Source organism: Cynocephalus volans, chromosome 11 (assembly GCF_027409185.1).
Source record: "Cynocephalus volans isolate mCynVol1 chromosome 11, mCynVol1.pri, whole genome shotgun sequence".
NCBI classification, from domain to species: Eukaryota; Metazoa; Chordata; class Mammalia; order Dermoptera; family Cynocephalidae; genus Cynocephalus; species Cynocephalus volans.
The window spans coordinates 43,650,363-43,676,492 of record NC_084470.1 but is presented as its reverse complement, the minus strand read 5'-3'; the positions used below and the strand labels follow the sequence as shown (position 1 = coordinate 43,676,492).

The 26,130-nt window shown below is 36.9% G+C and overlaps 1 protein-coding gene across 2 annotated transcripts in view; it reads right to left on the bottom strand.

The window, feature by feature from the left end:
- Positions 1-25,564, bottom strand: part of STT3B (STT3 oligosaccharyltransferase complex catalytic subunit B) — a 104,548-nt gene extending 78,984 nt beyond the window's left edge. The window contains exon 1 of one of the 2 annotated variants that reach the window (XM_063114762.1): positions 24,879-25,564. In XM_063114762.1, coding sequence (XP_062970832.1) covers positions 24,879-25,192 — 314 coding nt within the window. In that variant the 5' untranslated portion in view covers positions 25,193-25,564. Of the gene's footprint in view, positions 1-24,435; positions 24,565-24,878 lie in introns of those variants that run through there. The other variant, XM_063114763.1, reaches the window with a different exon arrangement.
- Between the last annotated feature and the right edge of the window lie 566 nt (positions 25,565-26,130).

Genomic DNA, 26,130 nt, shown 5'->3' with positions numbered 1-26,130 from the left:
ATTATCTTGATCTTCTTGTTTGATTGTTTACTTGTTTGCTTGCCTCTCTGGAAAATAAGCCCCAGACGCTTTATACATCCCAAATAGTTAGTACTATGTCTGGCACGGAGTTATCTCATAATAAATATTTGTTAAATGACTGGACGTTAAAGGTACCATTAGTACTAAAAGCATTTGCTCTACCATAGTTTAGAAATGCAGTCATAGCTCATAAAAATCAATGCTTTTAAAAATTCTAAGATCTATAAGGTGTCTTCATTTATCACCTTCTTGTTCCACAAAAATACACAACAAAACAAAGACAACATAGAAAGATTAAAGAATAAGAGAAGTTTTAATAAGACTCCATAAAACACACAAAGATGTACGTCATAAAGGCTTATGAGTTTAAACATTAAATCTCATTTAATTTCCCAGCAATCAGAGCCCAAAAGGAGAGGCAGGAGTAACAGAACTCTCAAAAGAAAGGACAAGAGATGCCATTCGCTCAATCAAGTTAAGTTTTGATTAAAACTGTTATCAACATCTAACAGTGTTCTTAAGCTAAAATAGAATGCAGATATCAAAATTCTCAAAACATGAAGTTTATCCTAAAAACTAATTTTTTTCAAGAATCATGCTATTTTATCTTTTCATAGGTTTTTATAGCTAAGTACCATCTCAAGGATAACAACAGAATTAGAAATAGGAGTGAGAGCAAAAATAAATTAGCAGGTGACAGGATACGCATGCAGCCACACAGTTTCAGATTTTGGCATTCCTAAATATCTTGCCAAGAAGTATATATATTCTACACAAAATCGGTATTATAGTTGAGAACAAGTATATTCTGAGGAGAGATTCCGTAACAAAAATCAGGTATACTGAAGAGTATTTCTTCATCATTCTGACACTTATGTCTGGAATGATTAGGAACACAGAAGCAAAGAGGCGAGTCACTGGATCCCAGTAATTAGAATTCAGTTCTGCAACCAAAAAGGTCAGAAAGAGTAAAAATAACAATGAAGACAAGAAAGGAGCCAACAAATATATCAAATACACATTGACAGCATTCAGTACAGATAAACACTCAATATGGATTCATTTCTCACCAGCATTAGGGTTGGTTACATTTCTGAAAAGTTGGCCAAACTAGCAGGTGGCGATGCAAAAATCTCATAGAAAACAGAAGCAAAGGCAGGGTTTTTAACCTTCCTGAGTGATGGTCTCTGAGAATCTGATGAAAATATGGATTCTCTTGTGACTGGTGATTTTTTAGTTAAAATTTATTCCGTTTAAATTTCCCCTTCTTTCAATAAATTTCTGTAATTAACTCCTCAGTTTCTTCTTATCTGCCTTTTAAAACAATGCCTCTGACACCTACCTAGGTGTTTTGCAGGATCTTTGGAGTCAGCTTGGCCTTGCCAAAACTGGGCTAAACTGGTTGAGCCCAAAGACTTCTCTACTGAGCCTGCACAAATGTCCAACAGGTGACCTCTTGACATCAGAGAGCTAAAAACTCCACTCCAGATCATGCTAACACTCCCATTTTTTAACATGTGACCCACAAAGAGGCATGCAGATGGCTTGTGCCTATACAAATCACAGAACTTCCTCAAACCCTTTAACCAATCACGATCCTTCATGCCCTGCATCACCCCTAATCACTTCCCCATTAATATCCCTTCATTCCTGCTGTCAAGAAGGTGGATTTAAGACTTTTTTCTCCCATCTTCTCACTTGGCAGCCTTGGAAATAAACCTTTTTTCTCAGCTGCAAAGACCGTTGTCAGAATTTGGCTTGCTGTGCGTCAGGCAATGGGCCATGTTTGGTTACACTCTTACCAGAAAAGTATGCATAAAGTTTTGGAGAATTTCAAAATCATTTTTTAGAAGACTCTCAACAATAGAAACGCTTTGTACTTGAAGAACAAATTAGACTCATCAGCACTGAAAAGACCTGCTCTGAGTTACATCTGTCAACATATCAGAGAAACTATAGCAAACTGAAGCAGTTTCGGAAATCCACACTATAATGATTTATTAAGTTTTTGACCCAGCCATTAAATCACTTAAAATTTAATATTTTTATCAGAGAAAACAAAAACAACAGAAAAGCAAGGAATAGTACTAGTTAGGCAAAATGCTATGTAACCACTTGATTCTTTTTCAAATTACTCTGGTGTTTACAGGCTTTTGTGTCAAAAAGGTAAAACAATCAGGTATCATTTGTGGAGGATACCAACATTAATAAAGCAAATGTAGTTTTAGCAAGGCCAAAGCCCTGTAGTTTAAGGTATAGCCTAACTTTTTAGAATTGCACATAGAAATGCTAAGCTTGGGAAAAACAGAAAACTTTCCCAGGACTAAAATCTCTGTTGTAGATAAAAAAACAAACAAACAAACAAACTTGTAACACAGCAAAAATGCTGGCTCTAAGGGCAGTCATGCTTGGTGCAGCTAAACCTAATGATGGGAAAGTATGTGAGCTAAAAGCTTCAAGGTTATGACTGGGGGGTGTTCCACATCTTGCCACCAGCTGTTTGAGTTTCTTGGGGAACTAAGTGTTGCCATGATGATTATCTCATTGTTTCTTTTGTAACTACCTCTGTTCCTTTTCTGTAACTTCTTGCCTGGAGAATAAAAACTGAGAGAAAACCTCATTCGTTTGTGGTTATTTCCTAGGAATTCTTCTCTCTTGAAGGAATTGCCTGGGATTAACCCCTTCTGGGCCTCTAACTGCTCTGGAGAAATGGGCTTTGAGTAATCCTTTGTGTCTCTATCACCCTGGGAGAGGTGTGACATCATTCTTTAGCTCAAAAGTGGCAGGAAGAGATTCAGGAGAAAACAAAATTAATATTTAGTTTTCATTTGTTTAAGGGGAATAAAATAAACCACACTTATAAAAAAAAATCTGATTTTTAAATTTTAGTTTACAAATATAGCACTGTGCTATCTCAAACTGTGGTTGGCAAAAAAGTAGTTGGAGCAGGATTATTCTACCAACACTTAAACAGATGTCTTTTGTGAATCCTAGAACAGAAAAAGCTAGAAGCTACATAAAGAAAAACACTCAGCACAAGATTACGTAATAATGCAAATATTTTTCTTCAAAATGCAACTATGAAATATGAGTATCAACCTATGAATAAATTATAGTTCTCAAATAACTTTTCACCTCAGAGCCAATGAGCCTGGGTATTCTGCATAAAAGTACACAATTCTAACTAAGAACCAAAGGCAAACTTGCTCCCTGACCTCACAAGCTGACAATCTTTGACTGTCTTGCAGGAAGGACAGGCAACAAGCAAATACAGTCAAGTGGAGAAGGGAACACATGGGGGTACTAAAAGATACCTGATTCATTTTTTTTCTCATTTAAATACACATACCTTAAATAAATGCATTAAAATACACAGAACTTACATTTGATTTGATGAGTTGACAATTGTATACGTAACATCACCTTTAACTATCACCCAAAACCATCACCCCAGAAGGTGCTCATGTGTACCTTTCCAGTCACTTCCCCTTCCCAAACATTTTGACCTGTTTCACCATAGATTTTGTTTGTTCTCAGATTTTATATAAATGGAATCATAATTCTACTTTTTATATATGAGTCTGGCTTCTTTCATTTAGCATAACGGTTTCTTTGATTTATTCATGTAGCAGCACTTTATTCCTTTTTTATTGCTGAGTCGTATTCCATTTTATAGATACTACAATTCATTCTTCTACTGAAGGGCATTTGGGTCATTTGTTTCCAGTTGAGGCAATATTTAATAAGGCTGTACATTCTTATAAAATATAAATAAGCAAGCTTGTAAAGGTCTTTTTAAAGGACATATATTTTCATTTCTTTGGGCAAATTCCACTTAGCAATTCCATTTCTAGGTTATGGCATAGACATGTATTTAAGAAATATCAAACAGTTCTCCAAAGTACATTTATACTCCCACCAGCAATGTACAGGAGCTCCAGTTCCTCCATATCAGGTTTTGTTTGTTTTTAAGGGCCTGCCTTTTTACTGCACTGGGTGCTGGAGATACAGACTTGTACTCACAAAGCTTACTATCTGAAGGAATCATGGATGGCTTCTTCAACTGGCATCTAAGTTAAACCTGGATGAATTATTGAGCAAAAAGTTAGGAAAAGAGTAGAAGTGCTCTATAAAGAAGAAAGAGCATGTACAAGGAATAAAAATACATATTGTTTTCATAAAACTAATAGAAAATAAAGCAGGAATATGCTTTAAAAAAAGTGAGAAAGCAATGTAGGAAGCATAAGTTTAAGAAAGCTGAATAAGTCCTGAAAAGACACTTGTATTTATTTAAATCTCCATATATATGCCCTCATTGTATCATGTGTCTTCACAGCACTGGTCATTCTTACTTGTTTCAAGTCTATCTCCCCCACTAGACTATAATCATGTCTATTTAAGTTCACAACATGGTATCCACAGTGCCTGGCACATAAGAGGTATTCAATAAATACTTCTTGATTACATAGGATCAGAGAGAAGACAGTAACATTCAGAGATGGAAAGTAAGGCTTATGAGGGATATTTGTATTGGTTTTCTATTGCTGCATAACAAATTACAAAAACTTAGAGGTTTAAAACAACATATATTAATTATCTAAGTTTCATGGGTCAGAAGTCCAGGTAGAGTTTAGCTAGATCCTCTGTTTAGGGTCCCACAAGGCTGCAATCAGGTGTCACCAGGGTTGGGTTCTTACATGAAGGCTCAGTTAGGGCAAGAATCTACTTCCAAGCTCACTTAGATGGCTGGCAAAATTAATTCCCTTAAGGCTACAAGACTGATGGCCCTAGTTTCTTGCCAGCTGTTGGCTGGAATGTTATAGAGGCTGTCTGTAGTTCCTTGCCACATGAGATTCCCGAATATGGCTGCTTATTTTGTAATGCCAGCAAGGAGAGTCTCTGCTACAAGTTTGCTCATAAGACAAAGTTTTACACAACATCACATAATCGGGGAAGCTTTCTCTCACCACCCTAGAATCTGTTCTTCAAAGGCTAGCAACAAACAGGCTCTCTTGAAAATAATCCATTTTGTAAAAAGATTTACATAGTCACAAGTCTAAGAGTTTGTTTGCAAAGTGTAGCTTATGATTTTACACATGTAACTACTAAAAATGGCCAGTTTAACACATATTTACCTAGTAAATGGGAAAACGATTAGTGGCCACCAACTGAAATGACTAACTATGGATGTCAACATAAGCATAAGAGAATCGGGAAATAAACGAAATTAAAGGAAAGGAGTAAAATTTAACAAAGGGAGAATAAAAATAGAGTGAAAAGCAAAGTGTTAGAATACCAGTGATCGCCTCAAGGATTAAAGGTTTTCAATTCCTTTTCCTTTACCCTGTTACTAGGCCCTCTCAGGCTATACAAGGTACCAGATCTTTCCTACAGAGCTAAGTCCCACTAGCTGGGAGACTTCACATATACCCAAAATTCAGCAATAATGGAGACAAAGGTAAAAGAAAAATACAAAACAGCTAAGCTAATGTTGGCATTTCAGTGAGAGGCATGTACAAATCAAAAAGATATTCGAACACAGAGAGCAAAACTTCCTGACACGTACTAACTGAAAGCACTATTCCTATTTTCGTCCTATCTCTTAACTTCTGCCTTAACTGGCAATGACAGTTATCAATTTTCAGCACTATCCATTTGAAAAAAGAGGGTCTATTCTACTTTATAAAGGAGACTTTATAAACTAATAAGAGAAAAGGAAAGAAAAATGAGAAGTTGGCAACAAAAAATTACATTAAAATAAAAGGTTGATACAGCAACTTAATGCCATTCAAAAAAAAAAAAACTGAAAAAAAAAATCTAAGATCGTATATAAAATAGTATGTTTGATAAATTAAAACTATCCCAATCATACTTTTTGCTAAGCTGAGTCCAATACAGACTGAAATCTAAAATACCTAGGCAAAAGGACAGGCACATATGGTCTCTTTTTTTCTCTACATAACACACACACACACACACACACACACACACACACACACACACACACACACACACACACACACACACACACACACACCTAGGCAAAAGGACAGGCACATATGGTCTCTTTTTTTCTCTACATAACACACACACACACACACACACACACACACACACACACACACACACACACACACACACACACACACACACACACACACACACACCCCCCTGTGTGTGTGTGTATAGTATATATATTTAAGTCAGGCACACATATTCATATATTATAGAAAAAATCTCCGGGGCTGGCCCGTGGCTCACTTGGGAGAGTGTGGTGCTGATAACACACCAACGCCACGGGTTCGGATCCCTGTATAGGATGGCCAGTTAGCTCACTTGGGAGAGTGTGGTGCTGACAACACCAAGTCAAGGGTTAAGATCCCCTTACCAGTAATCTTCAAAAAAAAAAAAAATCTCCAAACATTATATATAAACCTGTTATATTTACATTTATTTATTGTTATCACATATTATCTAACTTGTTAGATATTTTATAATTATACATAAATAGGATTTCCAATAATCATTACATATATAAATATGTATTATATGCAAATCAGAACACATATTCATATACTATAGAAACAGGATTTATAACTAACAAGCATTATCTATAGTAATAACATCCCACAACCCACAATTTGCTGTGATGAAAAAATCAAAGTGGTTTGGCTAACTAATAAGCTCAAAATCAAAACGAACAATATTCTGCAGGTAATACTCTCAGGCACAAAAGCAACAAAAAGAGATTAAAGTAAAATAAAACAATCACTCAAAATAAGCAATGTATATAAGGACCTCTCTGGACATCTTTAATTAGTTAAGACTTAAAGGGAGGCATACTCATAAGCTGACAAATTACTAAATATTGAGGAGCTGCATGTCATAATACTCAACTCAGTCACTGGACTGAGGGGTCAGGAGGGATGTTATAAAATAGCAGATACTCATTTGTTCAGTTTTGGGAAAAAAGAGGTTCCAATTATAATGTGGATATACTTGATGTTCATAATGCAGTAATTCAAACAAAAGGATAAAGATAAAGATTTAAATCCTGCAAGTCTGTCAGTCCTGGTTGAATCTCTATGATTTTGGGAAAGTCACTTAGCATCATGAGGCCTCGGGCTCCTCATATATCAAATAAAGCAACTAGATAAGTCTTTCCTAAACTGAAATGCATGGAACACTAATTAAAAAAATAAAAAACCCTATAGTGATTCCTAAATTAAATATGGCAAATACTAGATTAAATAAAATTAACAGTTTATTGAAGAACTTCTCAGCCTATAACATGTTGATGTGTATTGTAAATCAACATAAAAGGATGTGGTAAGAAGTTTTTCTCAAATTTAAATTATCAGAGATTATTTTGAACTACAATTTCTGAGACATGGGGTCTAAAGAACACTTTGGGGCAAACACTCAAACAAAACTTCTACATTCTCATTCAGGTATAAAGTTCATTCCATATTCCAAAGAAACCAAAAACTATCCAATTTACCTAGTTTAAATCCCCTGTTCTTTGCCCATTTTTCAAACAAAATATTGGCAAATATAATAAAGAGGAGTTAAAAATGAAAAGAATAAAAGGAGAATAAATACTTTTCTCCTACCTTTTGAAAGGGGTTGGAGAGGTGATAAATACTGAATTATATAAAAGCTTTAGTATCCTTAACATATTTAAAATAACATTAATTTCTGTAAAACATAATATATATTAAAGTCCTCAGAGATTAGCATGTTTGGTATACTCTAAAAACTTATTTTGAGAAATACAAATGTTACAAATACATTTACTGAATTTTAACAAGACATAACTTTTTTCCTCTGTTTTACAAATGGCATTATACTAGGCTCAACATGGTGGAATCTGGCATTACATTTTTTACCAAATTACCTGACACCTAAAGTTTATCATGGTAATATCATATCAACATTATAGCAAACATGTTATACTTTATTTTTATTTATTTTTTTTAAGAATACAGTAGCTATTTATTGAGTTCATACTATATACCAGGCACAAGCTAAACACTGTACAGATGTGTTATTTAATCCTGACTGTAACCCAAAGGACTAAATTCTCAAAACATGTTATACTTTAGGTAACTTTTTGAGGAAGGGTAACTTAATTCTTTATGACACTATAAGTGGAAGAATCTGGGGCAGTAAAGAATAAAAATAAATGAGAGGTTTGGTCACGCAATGGCTGAAATCACTGGTGGAAACATTCCTAGGTCAAAGTCTCAAGACGTTCTGTATTCCACTAAATGTCAAAGAATTCTTCCAATTAGCAGAAGTACTATTATCACTTCCACTTCTGCCTTTGGATCTTAAATCCAAGAAATATGAAGTGACATGAAAATAAGTCATGCTGCCTAAAGCACTGCTTTTAAACCAGAGAGCTATACTGAGGTGTCTCCAACATATGGAATTGTAATGATCGGAAACTACTCTTTTACAAAGAGCAAATCTTCCTAATTTGAGAGTAGGGAAGAAGTGTCTACAAGTTTAATTATCTTTTTGTATTTGTTCAGACATGAGAGAAAGCTGTTTCGTTTTATTCAAAGCCTTGCATTTTGAAATTCATTATTGCTCTGTGGCATTTTCAGTTTTAAAGCAACTCAGCTGCACTTGATGCATGCCTACAGTGTTCTTTTTAAAGTACATAAGGCAAATATTTGAATATTAATTGTGAATCTCTGACTTCTATTATAACTTTGAAAAAACATTTTCGTTACAACATTTATTCTTCATTCCCATAATAAAGCTCAGAGGTAAGGGCAGGCAAGAAAATCTCAGATATCACCCAATTCCTTTTTCCTTTCTTTTGAGAACTCCATAACACCCTCAGAGACACACACATAAACAAGGGTTTGAAATGTATTGGCAGATCCTGACTGACTGATACAAATGAATATTAACCCCCCCCCCCCCAAAAAAAAAGAGGAATAAGGAAGGCAGGTAAGATTAGAAAGAACTTGGGGCTGAACATCACTCTGGGCAAATCACACTTTATCTAAAACATTATAATTGACCATAAATAAATTTAAAATGGGGATAATAAAATATCTATCTCATAGGATTGCTGTTAAGGACTAATAAGCCACAAACTCGAATAAGATATCTGCAACAAATTTAACCCAGAACTAGTATTGTATATTTATATCCTCCTATTAAATCAGTAAGAAAAAGACAAAACAACCCAATTAAAAAACTGGCCAAAGAAGAGGAGATAAAACCAATAAACACATTGTGGTAGAGTTTCCAAACATGGACCTAAACAAGTCTGCCCCTACCTGTATATGTACCTCCTCTCTTGACATTGAGCTAGGCCTGTGTCTATTTTGAACAATATAGTACAAGTGATGCTATGTCCATTCCAAGCTTAGCCCTTAGTTGGGCTGGCAGCTTCCTCCCTCTTGGAATGCTCTTTCTTAGAACCCAGCCACCATACTGTGAGGCAGCCCAAGAAGACACATGGAGGAACCAAAAGCCCCAGGTGAGCTCACTCAAGATTCCAGTTGATTCAGCTATACAGGCATCCCAGATATTTTAGTGCCAGCTGACTGCAGCATATTGAATCTACAGATAACTATAATCATCTCAGCACCCCAGCTGACACATGATACAGAAGAACTTCCCACCTAATCCACAGACTTGTGAAAAATACTAAAGCACTGTTTTCTCACTAAGTTTTGGAATACTTATATTTTTATAAGTAACTGAAACATATTAATGACAAAATTCCACTCCCAGGTATACACCCTAGCAAACATGCACACATATGCATCAGAAAACAGTTTTAATGTCTACAGCAGCATTGTTCATAACAAAAAACTGGAAATTCAAATGTACATCACTAACAAATATATAAATGCTAGTAAAAGAAGACTATATAAAGGATAATACTATTTTTTAAGCTACTAACAAAGCAAAACTTAGCAATCTATTGTTTATACATATATATGAGGGTTTTTTAAAAAAAATTAAAGGAAATGTTAAACAAAGCAATAGGAAACCATTATACTGACTTAAGAGGAAAATCAAGGCAATATAGACTAGAGAAGAAACACATATAGATGTGAAGTTAATAATGTTCTAGTTCTGTTATTGGGTAGAAGGTTCACAGGTGTTTATCATTAAGTTTCATAATTACATATATGGCATATATATTCTATTTTATATGCAAGTTGTATTTTAAATATACTTCAATTTATAAAAATTTATTTAAATAATTTTATATTATGTTGCGATTCATATCCAACAGTTATAAACACTTAAATTACACAAACACTTTTTAAACATTCGGAGTTATTTTTATTGCAAAAGGAAAACCTTTCCTATAAAGGCTGTTCATAATAGACATGTTATTTAAATGTGGTAAATTGTTTTAAAAATAAAGTATCTTCAACAGAAGAAAAGATCTTCCTAAGATCTTCCTTTCTAATGAAGTGACTCATTTTAACAATCTTCAAAAAATATCTTTATTTAAAAAGATTTTTAGTTGCTCCTCAAGCTCATTTTTCTACCTTGAACATATGACTGGCCTTTATGCAGTTTTAAGATTGGATTTATTTCATCTACCTCACATAGTTTCATTATCCTTTTCCTTCAAATGCCAGAAAGCTGCTTAGCATATTAAAATAAAAGCCTTCTTAGCTATGGTCTAGAGTAAATATGATCTTGGGATTGAAATTAAACTTCCAAAGAGCAAGTTTATCAAAAACAAAAATCAACAAATGTGATACACTACATAAACAAAATTAAGAACAAAAACCATATGATTATCTCAACAGACACTGAAAAAGCATTTGACAAAACTCAACATAACTTCATGATAAACACTCAACAACTAAGGTATAGAAGGAAAGTATTGCAACACAATAAAAACCATATATTGTAAACCCACTCCCAATATCATTCTATAGAGAAAAGCTGAAAGCTTTTTCTTTAAGAACAAGAACAAGGCAAGGATGCTTACTCTTACCACTCCTATTTAATGTAGTATTGAAGGTACTAGCCAGAGCAATCAGGCAAGAGAAAGAAATAAAGGGCATCCAAATTGTAAAAGATGAAGTCAAATTGTCCCTGTTTACAGATGACATGATCCTATATACAGAGAAACCTAAAGACTCGACCAAAAAACTCTTTGAGCTGATAAATTCAGTAAAGGTTCAGGATACAAAAGCAACAGACAGAATCAGCAGTGTTTTTATACTCCAACAATGAACTAGCAGAAAAGAAACCAAGAAACAAGTCCATTTACAATAGCTACCCCCGAAATACAATATCGAGGAAAAAATTTAACCAAGGAGGTGAATGATCTCCACAATGAGAATTACAAATTACTGGGCTGACCCCGTGGCTCACTTGGGAGAGTGTGGCGCTGGGAGCGCAGTGGCGCTGGGAGCACAGAGGCTGCGGGTTTGGATCCTATATGGGGATGGCTGGTGTGCTCACTGGCTGAGCACGGTGTGGGCGACACCAAGCCAAGGGTTACATTCCCCTTACCGGTCACAAAAAAAAAAAAAGAGAGAGAGAATTACAAATTACTGCTGAAAGAAATTAAAGAGGACCCCAAAAGATAGAAAGACATCTCATGTTCATGGATTGAAAGAATTAATGTTGTGAAAATGTCCATACTACCCAAAGTGATCTACTAAAATACCAACTACATTCTTCACAGAAATAGAAAAAAAAAATCCTAACATTCATGTGGAACAACAAAAAACCCCAAACAGTGAAAGCAATCCTAAGCAAAGAAAATGTAGCCAGAGTCATTACACTACCTGACTTCAAATTATACAGCAAAGGATAGTAACCAAAACAGCATGGTAAGGGCCGGCCCATGGCTCACTTGGGAGAGTGTGGTGCTGACATCACCAAATCAAGGGTTAAGATCCCCTTACAGGTCATCTTTAAAAGCAAAAACAACCCACCCCCCCAGCATGGTACTAGCATAAAAACAGATACACAGACCAATGAACAGAATAGAGAATCCAGAAATCAACCCACAAACTTACAGCCAACTGGTCTTCAACAAAGGCACCAAGAATATACACAGGGGAAAGGACAATTTCTTCAATAAATGGTGTCAGGAAAACTGGATGTGTAGAAGAATGAAACTAGACCTATACCTCTTGCCATATACTAAAATCAACTCAAAATGGATTAAAGACTTAAACATAAGACCTGAAACTATAAAACTCCTAGAAGAAAACATAGGGGATAAACTACAGGATGTAGGACTGGGCAAAGACTATGAATAAGATCTTAAAAGCACAGGCAGCAAAAGAAAAAAAAAATGGACCATATCAAACTAAAAAGCTTCTGCACAGCAAAAGAAACAATCAACAGTGAAAAGACAACCACAGAATGGGAGAAAATATTTGCAAACTATACATTCAACAAGTGATTAATACCAGAATATGTAAGGAACTCAACAGTGAAAAACAAATAATCCAATTAAAAAATGGGCAAAGGAGCTGAACAGACAGACATTTTTCAAAGGAAGACATACAAATGGCCAACAGACATATGAAAAAATGTTCAACGTCACTCAGCATCTGGCAAGTGCAAATCAAAACCACAAAGAGCTATCATCTCATCCCAGTTAGACTGGCTATTATCAAAAAGACAGAGGATAACAAATGCTGGCAAAGACGTGGAGAAAGAGGAACCCTTATACACTGTTGGTGGGACTGTAAATTAGTACAGTCATTATGAAAAACAGTATAGAGGTTTTTCACAACTACAGACAGAACTACCATACAAACCAGCAATCTCACTACTGGGTATATACCCAAAGGAATGGAAACCATCATGTCACAAGAGATACCTGCACTCCCATGTTTACTGCAGCTCTGTAATAGCCAAATATGGAACCAACCTAAATGTCCACTGACAGATGACTGGATATGGAAAATGTGTATATATACACAATGAAATACTACTCAGCCATACAAAAAAAGAATGAAATTCTGCCATTTGCAGCAACATGGATGAGCTTGGAGAAAAATACGTTAAGTGAAATTAAGCGAGGCACAGAAAGAGAAATACCTCATGTCCTCACTCACAAGTGGAAGAAAGGAAGGAAGAATCATAATAATACATTGAACTTTAAGAAGGAGAGAACAGAACTGTGGTTACTAGAGGTGAGAAAGGAGGAGGTGGAGGGGGGGGTAGCAAGAAATTGGTTAATGGACACAAAGAATTATGTTTTGTAATGATGAATATACCAATTATCCAGATTTGATCATCACATATTGCACACAAGTACCGATAGTCAACTCTGTACCCCACCAATATGTATAATCAATTGTTTCAATAAAAAAATTTTTAATTAAAAACACGTGCAGTGTTTTAAGTGTCAATGTACCAAAGAAACCCTGCTCACTATAGTAGATTTTTTCTCTCCTTCCTCCCCCCAACCCTATCCAGCTCCCTTTCCCCTCTTCCTGTCCCAACTGTTCCACATCTTAGAGTGTAAAAAAAATTAAAAATTAATAAATTAACTTAAAAAAAGAAAAAAGGCACACTGATAAAATTGATAAAAAAAGCACACATTATTTTTAAGCAAAAACATTTTATGAGATCATTACAGCATTATCAGTTTTAAGACTCACAGGAATATTGCTATTACTAGACGGAATGATAATATAAAGAGCTGACCAGTCATTTTTTTATTGTTCAATTCATAGTAAAAGAAGATAAAGGGTTTATATCTTGGCTTATTTAACTCACAAGATCTACAATATTCAATGATTCTCCCAGTAATTAGACATAGACAAAGCTATTTCCATTGCAAAGACACTTTAATGGAGACTAGCACCTTATTTCACTCCTGATTGTTTCTCTTTAGTATCCTTTAACTCTTTATGGTAAAGTTTAAATAAGATCAATCTGAGCTGTGATGGCTTCCTAAAGTGTTGCTTAATTTGCATATTAATTACCTATAATCACAAAGTTAAATCAAGAGCCATGAAACCAAATGGATCATTAATCCCCACCCCCTCCTAAATTCATCATTGGCATGAATTTAGTATATTCTAACTAATGCCTATGTATGCAATGATAATTTCAATTCTTACTATTCCTCCACACCAGGATATTTTTCTCAAGTTCAAAGAAAATGCCAGCTCGTAGATTTTACTTTTGTTGCTGGCCTCTGTCTTTTTTTCATTTATTTCAAAAGTTAACAAAACTTTTATAATTCATATGGTTTTTGGATATTAACTAATCTGTCTTCCATTATTCAATGCTCCTTAACTAATGAGTTAAAATTTGAGAAAGAACTCTCCTAGAATTATTTGTACTTAGAAAAAATACTCATGAAATTAAAATTTCCCTCAAAGTTCTTCCTAAGTTATCCATCCAGCCATTCATCTCCCAAATGCTGACACAATCAATGAAGCTCACATAAATCATTTCTTCTAAAGGCACTATCATCTCCTTTCTTCATCATCAACTCTTTCCTCCTTCTGTAAGATTAAAGTGACACCTTTATTGAAAGTGGGATTATGTTCACTACACATATGATTTTACTGACATCACAGTCAACTCCAAGATTTATCAAGGCATTACACAATAACAACAGAGACTTGTATACTATTACTATCACCGCCAAAACATAAAATGTGGTTATCATTAAGAATAAAGGATCTGTCAATATTCGCTGAGGACTCACTATGTCCCTAGTACTATGTAGGATATTCTACGAAGATTAGAAAAGAAGTTCTTGAGGTAAAGGATCTTTTGTTTGTCTCTATAATAATGCCAACAAGAATAAGAAGTTATCATTACTATTCATTAAAGGGGAAAATGAGCCCAAAGTTCAAATCATTAAAACAGCACCTTACAGAGCCGGCCCGTGGCTCACTTGGGAGAGTGTGGTGTTGGTAACAACAAGGCCACGGGTTTGGATCCCTATGTATGGATGGCCAGTTAGCTCACTTGGGAGAGCCTGGTGCTGACAATACCAAGTCAAGGGTTAAGATTCCCTTACTGGTCATCTCTTAAAAAACAAACAAACAAACAAACAAAAAACAGTATCTTACCAATTTAGGCAAATAATAAACTTAAGTCCTCTTGAGTGTTTTCACATTACAAGTGTTGAAATCTTCAAAATAGCTCTGGCCTATTTAGTCAAATGAACAGTCCTAAGCAAAATTTAACTAAAGTAAGTTTCTTTTATATTGGGGTTAATAAAATCCATACCTGTATCTCTTATATAAAGATAAGCTATATGCGATTGTTATTTCTGAAAAAAGTATGCCTGGCATGTTTCTTACCAGTTAATACAAGTCAGAAAAGTATCTACACTTTGGGAATTCATACAAGAGGAACACTAGTTAAAACAGCTTAAATCATTAGGTTGGACCATTATCCAAAGTCAAATCATTTTATTACTCTCTGGCATGTACTACATGGGATTGTGTAGAGATGGGACATAAGTATGTATACCTTCCTTACGATACTTGATTTAAATTTTAAGTTTGAATTCTGTAGAATACTGACTGGCCAAATTGAGAGTCTGAACAAAGACAGTCCTAGATTTAAGTTTTTCTTGAACTAACAATGAATTAACTATGACAACAGTCCATTATTTGTTCACAAAAGAAATAAACTGTTATCTACTCAAGTAGCAAGGGTTCCATACTAATGTGTAGCAAAAAAATACCATCAAATTTGATCAAAATCATCTGACCAATAAATAGAAATGTATTTGAGAGTATTCATGTCTATTAATTCACTTAAGAACTGTTTTCTAATTAAAAGTTTGTAAGTTGGAATCACGTTTCCAATATCCTGAAACATTTGCTAAGACATAGTTCTCCAAGTTCCTATGTAAAGAAAGACCCATGACCTTTTCTTTACTGTTCTTTGAATTAAACTTTTTATTCACTGAGAACAGTTTCTGAAAGAATCTTACTAATTTCACACCTCCTCCATTCTTCCTGAAAACCAAAACAGCTACTAAATCAATAAAGGAAATAAAGAAATGAAAAAGAATAAAAGTGGTAGCTATGAAAGACTGGGAGAAGAAAGCAACATGGAAAACAATATAAGAGAAATGCAAGACATTCAAGATTCCACATCTACACACAGTCTGACCCACCTCCATACACACAACCCAGGATCAACAGTCCTCTACAAAAATACCAATACATCAAACAGTTCATTCCTTAGGGTTTTTCTAAATTCCTTCAGCTCAGATCCCCTTTACTCTCTCTTTCCTTCCTTCAAGAACCAAGTAACCATTCCCTCCCTTATGCCAATTTTAATACACGTACTTTAAAATGAACAGTAGTTGACATAATTTTGCGTTCATCTGATTATCATGTGTTTCTTGATAGTGATGTCTCTCTCCTCCTCCACCCCACTTCCCTGTATTCTCAGTGTCTGTTGAAAGACTAAATCTCTCTGGCCAGTTAGTACCTTAAAAAAAGTTGTCAAGGTCATCTGGAGACAAGGTGGTTGACTCTAGCCCAAGAGTTCATCTTTGAGGTAATTTTTGATCTCGACTGAATTGAAGGATGGCTTCCATTTTCATTTCCTATAGGCACTTCCCTCTGTAAAAAACAGGCAACCTCCTCATATGGATAAGAAGCCTGCTTAGTCAAATTACTGCTAAACCTTATTACCCACATACTCTCAACGACCTTTTGACCAGTGAAGATGACTCTTAAAAATAATGCTGAGCAAAAAAGCAAGACACAAAAGCCATGATTCCATTTATCGAAGTTTAAAAATAGGCAAAACTAAATTATATTATTTAGCAATGCACAGAGTTTTACCACCTATGAGAAAAAGCAAGGATATAATTACTATAAAAGTTAGGAGGTAGGGGATTGAAAAAGCACACACAAGCGCTTCTGATCTGGGTGATGGTCACATGGGTTTTCATTCTATTGTACATTAGATTTATACTTTTCAGAATGTGTTATATTTCACAATAAAAGAGCATTGTTCTACAGACTGAAGCTGAATACCTTTTCACCTATATTAAAAGCCCTTGCAGAACACATTTCTTTGCTCGTTTGTGTAAACATTTAAGGCTTATTTTCAAAGAATATCTCAAAGATTACAAGAGTGTTACCATCCAATAACTCTGTGTTCCATTATTTTTGTTGTGGATTACACAAATAAGATAGTATAATAATTTACTTTAATAATAAATCTTCTTAAATAGGATATAGTCTACTTTGCAGGAGTTACTGGTGTTTTAAGAATAGGCATGAAGTAAACATATATATACTAGCAGGAATGGTGGTCACAAGTGAGTTTTGGTCATGATCTTTTTCTCCAACTCCATTTCATCAATTTGGCCTATGTTCTTCTTAAGACAAATTTGTCTAGCAACAAACAATAATTTAAGCTGTGCTTATACTTGAACTTTAGAAATTGTGAATTACTATATTTTAATTTTTTAATGGTGTGAACAACAGTATAAACTTTTACCTTTAACATTAGTGTTTACACAGGGGACCTTCAAAAAGTTCATGGAAAAATGCAATTACCTTTCAATTATATTTTTCCACAAACTTTGTGAAGAACCCCCATGCATATATATCTCTCATACACTGCAACATATCTAACTATGGAGAAGGAGAGGAGGAATGGGAGTGGGAGTGGGAGTGAGCAGGACTATATTTTAAGTTTAAAAACAAATTCATTTGAAGTCTTTTGTAGGTTGAAAGGACTGCTAGATATCACTAAAGAAAAGAATACTATACTGGGGAGAAAAATCTTTAACTACCTGAGAACAGCTAATAAACATGTAAGGCATGAAAAAGAAATTAAAAGAAAACCCCTAAAGAAACATTATTGCCTTGGTTATCAACTAATCACTAATACTTTAACATTTTACTAATATAGAAGAAAATTTCTTTAACTATATCTTTATGCAATAACATTTCCCTTTTGAAAAGAATGAACAAAAAAGTAAAAAAAAAAAAGTTGTAAAACTTAAACTATTAATTTATAGAGATCACAGGCAACCAACCAGTGTACACAATTTTTTAAATCACCAATTTCAAAGAAGTCAAATTTCACATGAAAGCTCTATTTGTTTCCATATCTAAACTTGAATTGCCAATATTTCCAGTATTGTTAATTTAAAGTGAGTGGTAGAAAGTAACTTCCCCAAATCTTCTGCAGGAACAATTTTCAAACAACTTCTCAAAATATCCCTCTAATACAAACACAGGTGCAAAGAAAATGGAAAAGAATCAAGCCATGCTGCAACTGCACCACCTTAGAAAATGTATTTCATCCCTCTGATCCTTAGCTTCTTTGTCCAAAAAGAGGAAGATAAGCAGGCAACAAATACTCTAAAAATCCTTTAGGCTAAGTATAGCTGTCCACCTCATAATTCCTTTAACCAGATGGCTTAATACTTCCGATCCCATTACTATGAACTTTTTACAGACAAAATGAATCTAAATGAAAACATTCAATTGGATTCAATCATCTTTTCCTCCCAATCAGCTACTCCCTAAAAAGCTCTGTTTCTGAAAATTCCCTAGTCATTCAGGTTAAAGAACAATTCTCCTCTCTTTCTCACATCAAAACTGTCATCCAACTAGTGAGCTTAGTTAACTAAAGCACAGATTGCAACCAGCCATTTTGATAGGCCAATATGTTAAGACTTAAATCAGGGCAGCTGATTTAAAAAATCATAAATTAAATGGAGGATACTTTCATTTAAGCCTGCCTTGGAGGCAGAAGATGCAGTAAAAACAACACACACTCTAGACTCAGGCAATGCTGTGTTCTTCCATCCTACTGGGGAATACTGAATTAAAATATCTTTTGTTTATGGAAAAACAAAAGATGTTACCTCAATTCTAAGATACCATCGGATTGTAAGACACTGTAAAAACTACTACTATTTAGAACACATATTAAAGTTATCCTGCAACACTAAGTTCCAAAGAAAGAAAGGAAAAAAAAAAAGTCACAGATAATATGGTCGATTTAATTACTGCAACTGTCAATCTTTAGATATGCGTTTATCTACAAACTGTACAAACTTTAATAACATAAAGGCATTCACCAACTTACGTACAGGTTATATTCCAAAATATGTTTAGATTCTTTCATTTGAAACTATAAAAGCAGTTTTCCAAGGACATGAAATTCTAAATAGTGGTTAGATTTCCTGGCAAGCCTACAAATGCCAGTTAACTGCTCCCATCTTTCCCAACAGTTACTCCCACCTAACCTAATCCTCCCTCTCTCCTTTTTTCAATCCTATGATTTTGCCACTTTCTATCAATTTCTAAACTCCTGAAAATTATCCATGGTCAGAAGTAGGTAAGGCAAAGACACAGAAGCCTTCTCAGAAGAGTAAGTAGTTTAAAAACTAAAAGTATGCATCAAAATCAGGTAAAGCAGACAGAGAGGTGACGACAGAGTAGCAGGTTAACCATTTACAGTACGTTTTTCCCTTTCGATAGTATTAATTTGGCCCATAAAATATATTTGTGAGTCCTATATTATTTAAATGTTTTCCTTTTTTCCTATTTATTGTAGGGACTGACAGAAGCCACTGCAATCTATAAAACTAAAGCATTACATCTGGATGAAACAAGTCTGACCAATAAAAGCCTTCTAATAATTCAACAGTATTTAGGACTTACACAAAAAATTAAGTTTAATAAAACCAACAGCAATACCCTTCTAACCACTTCAAAGTTCCTCCTGAGACACCAGATTCAGCAAAGTCAGGTCATTTAACAATACATCAGGCTAATGTATTGACTTATATGGTACTCAGGTAAGCTACTAACCAAAATCTGGAATGAGGGAATCTGATCCTAACCTGCAGTCCAACTGCAGTACAGATACAATATTTGCACACATTGTATACAGGTATTATAGAAAACAAATACTAATTGGAAATAAGAGATCATCTATCATGGAGTTAGGGAACAAAGATAACATTCTTCATGTTGCAGTAAACAATGGACTATCAGTCTGTCTCCAAGCAAGATTTAAAAGCAGTAATAGAAAGATAAAAAAAAAAAAGTAAAATATAAATTGTAGAATCTAGGTGGATAGTATATGAGTGCTCACTATAAAATTCTTTCAACTTGCCTGTATGTTTGAAAATTTTCATAATATAAGAAAGAACCAAAAAAAGATAAAGAAAAAAGGAAAAAAAATTTCATAATATAATAATTTAGCAATATATAGGTCTGTTGAATTGTGGGGGCTTTACAATTCAAGTTAACTGCAGTACTGTCGCTCCCCAAGATCATTAAGTATTCAAAGCAAAAGAATTGAGAAAAAAACGTGATTCAGTCACTGGAGAATATTAACCTTTCCATTCTTTATTTCTGAGGACACATGTGAACTGATGAATACTAAGATATTACAATAAGCAGAAATCTTAACATTTTTCAGGGCCTGCCTGTGGCTCACTCAGGAGAGTGCGGTGCTGATAACACCAAGGCCATGGGTTCAGATCCTATATAGGGATGGCCAGTTAGCTCACTGGCTGAGCGTGGTGCTGACAATACCAAGCCAAGGGTTAAGATCCCCTTACCGGTCATATAAAAAAAAAAAAAGAAAAGAAAGAAATTTTAACATTTTTCTCATACACTCAAAACTTGAGAGCATAAAAATCGGAGACAGATTAGGTACAGGCAGACTAGTAAATCACCCCATATTCATAACAACTGGGTCAGAGCCTATAACGTAAATCCTTATTTTGAGTTGATAATGCTTGGCCTATGACCAATATTGTCTTTATGTAAACTACTCATGGCAGTAAGATGCATGCAGTCCTACCCAATTTAGTCCTCAAGATGTGAAAATACTAAAGGGAAAGAAAAATTTCCAAGGTCTTTAATGACAGAGCCTAACTACCCCAGGACCTATTACATGCCTCATGAAATCCATGATTACTACCTATAGTAACCACCACACTTACCCATCAAAATGGGAGCGGATCCAATCCCATCATCCAATCCAGTGGCTCAAGGCATTCGCTACACCTCCCCCGCACTTGTAATTTAGAATAATCTCAAAAATTCAAGGCAAGAAAATTTAAAAATTGCAATGAAATCAGTGACAGTATACCTGTTCTGAAGTGCAGCTGCACTGCTGTTGCTAATGATCCCATCCCACAGTCAAAGTGACTTTAAGATTTAGGGACATTTGTGTTCTAAATCTACTTTTGTTATCCATTTTTGTCTTCTTTAGAACAGAGGTCAAGAGCCTCTTTTTGTCATCTGCAAGTGAAGAAAAACATGGAGACCTCACAGTACAAGAAGCAGTACCCAACTTACAAAAAGTTTATGTTCCAAAGGTTTATCATTTCTTTGAAAACTTATGTTTGTACTAATTAGCCTATTTATACCACAGTTTCTATAGAAAAACTGCATTCCAAGTTTCAACTCTAACTGCAACCTCTGTGCCCTGCAAAAAGGCATCTGCTGCCTTTTTGCTAACTGTAGCCAAAACCCAAGGCTCAGAAAATTCTCTCTCTAGGGAAAACCCATTATAACCTGTGAAGACAGGGAAAAGGGCAGCTCTCCTCACATAGGGAGTTTTCACATTGCTTCTATGGGAAAAGCTACCACAATTTAACAAGATAATGGTTATTGAAAAGGTACCTGGCTAATATAATGTAAAAGTATTAACAGTTACTACAAAAACACATAGAAACTACATTTTGTTCCAGATAAGAAGAAAAGTTAGGTGCTGTTAAACTAGATCAACCAAATGTTTGGCAAATACAGACAACATAGTCTAAAACTGCTTCTTAATGTCTAATCAACTAATAAGGGAGGAAACTACTAAAGTAAAAAGGTGAGGAGATGGTTACCAACAGTGTTGCTAAGATCTAAAATAGTGCAGTTTACTTTAATTCAATTAATATATTTATCGTTTAGCATCATATACCACCCCTTATAACAGTTGGTAAGATTTATAAAATAACTTGGGTGACAAATTTAAAAAACAAGTACTTTGTGATAATGAGTCACTTTTGGCAGCTAACTTGAGTCTTAGACAATTTAAGAACTACTGTAAAATTTATAGAAATAACTCACCATCAAATAGAGAGTAAAGCTTTCACTAAACAGGCTTCAGAATGAAAGCTATGACAGATAAGGAAAAAGTGGTTAGGGAAGGTGTGGGCAGACCAGAATAAATCGGTTTGTGGACACAGAGCCAGAGAGGAACATTTAAATATTATTAAAGGTTAATGTCATTACTACATGATAAAATGGTAATATGAGCAACTCCCAAGCTAGTATAACACCAGACAGAGTGTTAGACTGCAGGCCAGTTAAAGTGTTGGTATTATTAGCAGCTTTGGCAGGAAACTGCTTTAAAAATCCAAAGTAATAATGACAAGCAATCTACACACTAACCCCCTTTTAAATTTTTCCAATAAGAATGATTATAAGAATGAGAGAGAAGAATGAATGAGATGCTTAACCACTTGAGATCTTCAAAAGGTATGAAAAGAAAAGTTAAAGTTGGCAAACAAGGTATTTTTTTGTCTGGAACCTGATTCTCATTAAGTTACCTGAATTAGACATTATTTTAGAGTCATACTGACAAATCTCCATTTACAGTAAGGTATAGGGACAATTCTTTTACTACATAAATCTGTTTACTACTTCAGAATTACCTAACATCATGAGCATAACCTTTTAATCAAAAATATAAGTGTAAATATTAAAACTGCATAAGCAGAATACCTAAATTAAGTAGGTCAAGACTGGAGATGTACATATTTTTAGATTAGTATATATGAATTAAAATTCAAATGGTACAGTTAGCAAAAGGATGTGTCAGAAATGTGTTTTCATACACAGAAAAATGTAAGTGAAACAGATTTCCATGTGGATGAAAGAAAAAGGGTTACGCCCTCCAAGAGTATTTTTAAAACTGGAGAAAGAAATCGACTTTCAATTTTTGGCCAAACTTTAAAAAAAAAAATTTAACCATTTTATCTGTGAAGCAACCCAATAAGCCTTTTCATGATTACATTTATTCAGTTTTAGTAGTGATCTTTGGCTGACTTGATGCAGATTTCTAACATTCCTTCAGAATAAGGAAAAATCATCATTTAGTTGTGAATTTTTCTGCAATCCTTAATTTCAGCCTCAGAGTTGCTACTACAGTACTGTGCCTTCTATTTGTAAAAATGTTACTCTCTGGAAATATTATTTATAATTTTTGTTACCCAAAATGTTTGATCAACCATGCACTTCTGCTGCTTTAATCTGAAAAGACAGAACTTTCGCTTTTCGCATTGGTCAATAAATACTAGCAGATTTCATTTTCTGGTTCCAATTTTATTTTTACCTAATTTGCTTAAATGTTTCAAAGCTAAGACTACCTAAGAATATTGTGTCTAGTCAATAAGCCTTCACAGATATCCTTAGACTCATAAATAATCCACACTAATATATTTTCTTCTGTGATTCCAAGAAACATAAAGGTTATTTATAAAAACAAAAACAAAAAACTAGTTTTAGGAAAAAAATCAAAACCTCTAAAACAGGAGTAAAATGTCTCACGGAAGAATGTCACGGCAATTAACTGTTTATCTAAATTGAATTCTCCATGAGTTAGCCCCTCTGGTGTACAATACATGTTGCAGTATCATTTTTTTCTCTCCATAACAGCAGAACTTAAATCCGGTATTTTAATATATGGGTAGCTCGCCCACCGAAACATTTATTATTTATTTATTAAGTCTCAAGAAGATTCTCTCTCTGTGTATTTAACAAAGATCCAAAAGTTTAATCTGGTCTAATTATAAAGAAGCAAGATTAATTCAAGGTTAATAGGTCAACAAGATGAATTAAATTAGTTTGAAAGGCATACTCTCAGGTGAAAAAACTTAACTAAGGTTGGGCAAGTTGGGGAAAAAGTTAAAGCAATATTCCTATCTAGATAATTCACAGACCAGTACAGTAACTTCCTAAAACATTCAGGTCAGCCCCTTATACTACGCGCAACTTCGGTATTATAATCTAAGGCTCCCATAACAGTGGCACTGTTTGTTCTCTTATCCACAAACCTTCCTGCAGAGACCAATAAAGAAACTAACGCAATGCTTTCGAATATTGTGTATAACACACTAAGGGTGACAGTTTGGCTAACAGAGTAATGATCTTGCTCTAAAAAGCAACCCAAGATGATAGTGGAAACAGTGAGGAGCTGAGTGCACTTACGGGCCTTGAAAAGAGCCACTCTTGAAAATACCTAATGCTAAATAAATAAGACTCGCTAGCTTTCAGATCACTTTCAGGGATATTATTTCCTCTCCCACAACACCCCACTCTCCTTTTCCCTTGTCGTACAATGAGAGCAAAAAGAGAAACGGTAAAAGCATAAAACTGCGAGGCTGAGCAGACAGGGTTCCGGCACATCTGGACTCACCTCCAGCGGCAACAGGGGAACCCTTGGCTAATCCCATCCGAACCAGCAAAAACGCGCCCGCAAAAATGAAACAACACGAAAGCCGCGGACAGAGAGGGCGAGGAGTCGGCCACGAGTCCGCGGAAGAGCGACCTGCCGGCTCCTGGCGTGCAGGTCCGGTCCCTGCGATCGGAGCTGGCTGCTGGGGGCTGCGTCCACCCTCCGGGCAGTCTTGACACTTCCCCGGCCAAGGGTCAAGGTTCCGCTCCCGGACCCCGACGCCCCGCCTCAAGCTGCTCGGGGCAAACTTCGCCCACGGGCAGGGGACCCGCACCCGCCTCAGCCGAGACGCGAGCGGGGCTCGGCAGCTGCGCGGGGACAAGTCGAGAGAGCCGCGGTGGACAGAGGCGCTGGTCCCAGGTCCCCGCGGGCCGCGGGCGGGGGAGGGGCGGCGGGGCACTTACCACGGGTCGAACTCGTGGATGATGCTTTCGAAGCGGATGACCGCGAAGAGGCGCGAGCTGAAGCCGGCAAGCCAGGCCAGGAAGAGGATGGTGAAGGAGAGCAGCGACTGCCAGCCGGCCGGCTGCGACAGCCCCCCGGACAGCCCCGCGGGGGCCGGCTTCGGCGGCGCCGCGCCGCCCGCCGCCTTGTGCGCGCACTGGGCCCCGGGCCCGTGGTGACTGTGCCGGCTGTTCCCCAGGGCCATGAGGCCGCTCCACGGGGACGAGTTGAGGGACGACTTGTGCTTGCTCTCCGGGGCCGAGGGCTCCGCCATGTTGTGCCCCGGCGGCGGGTCTCGCTCTCCGCCGCCGCCGCCGCCGCCGCCTGGTGCGAGGGGTGCTGGGCGGGGACCCGGAGGAGGAGGAGGAGGAGGAGGAAGAAAAAGGAGGAGGGAAGAGCTCTGCGCGCTCCCGCCCTCAGCGCCGCGAGGCCGGGGGACAGGGGGTGGAGGCGGTGGCAGGGAATCTCCGCCTCAGCAGCGGTAGCGACCACCGCTCTCTCAACCCAGATGGCCCCTGCGCTCCACCAGCCATCCGTAGCCCCAGTGCAGCTGCGTCGGCGGCGAAAACCGACGGGACGAGGGCGCCAGAGAAGGAGAAAGAGCAGACGGAGGCGGAACCACGGCTCAGAGAGGGAATGACATTCTCCCTCACGCCCGCCGAAAGAAGCAGGGGGAGGAGCCCCCTGGAGTCCGGGCGGAGCTCAGGCAACCTCTGACTCCACCCCCGGCCCAACAGGAACTGGCCCCTCCGCCTGTCACAAAGCGACAGGTCCGTTAGGGGGCGTGCCCAGAACCGCAGCATCCACCAATAGGGGCGCGCGCTGAGGCGGGTTATAGCCCAACCGACCTCCTCCTCCCGCTCCTTCTCCCGGCCTCGCGCCCATTCGCCTGAGCGGCCGTGCTGCGCCGCCACGGCTTCATTGTCAAATGAAAGACTCGATTTCCCGCGCCTGTGCTGCCTGCGAAGAAGGGCTCCAGGTGGCTCCACTTGCTTCATGGAGCAGGGCCGAGCCGAGGGGTCGGGAGGTGATCAAGAACAGCGTAGCGGTCTCCACCAAACTCAGTTTAAGGGATGCAGAGAACGCCGCGCCGGGCGCTAGTGGACTCTCCGCGGTCGTGACTTTTAACCCGTTTTGCGCGGAGCGCCTTCCACGTGACTGGGCGCGCAGGCGCGCTACACTAATTCTCGGCGCGGGGGGCCAGGCGATGGG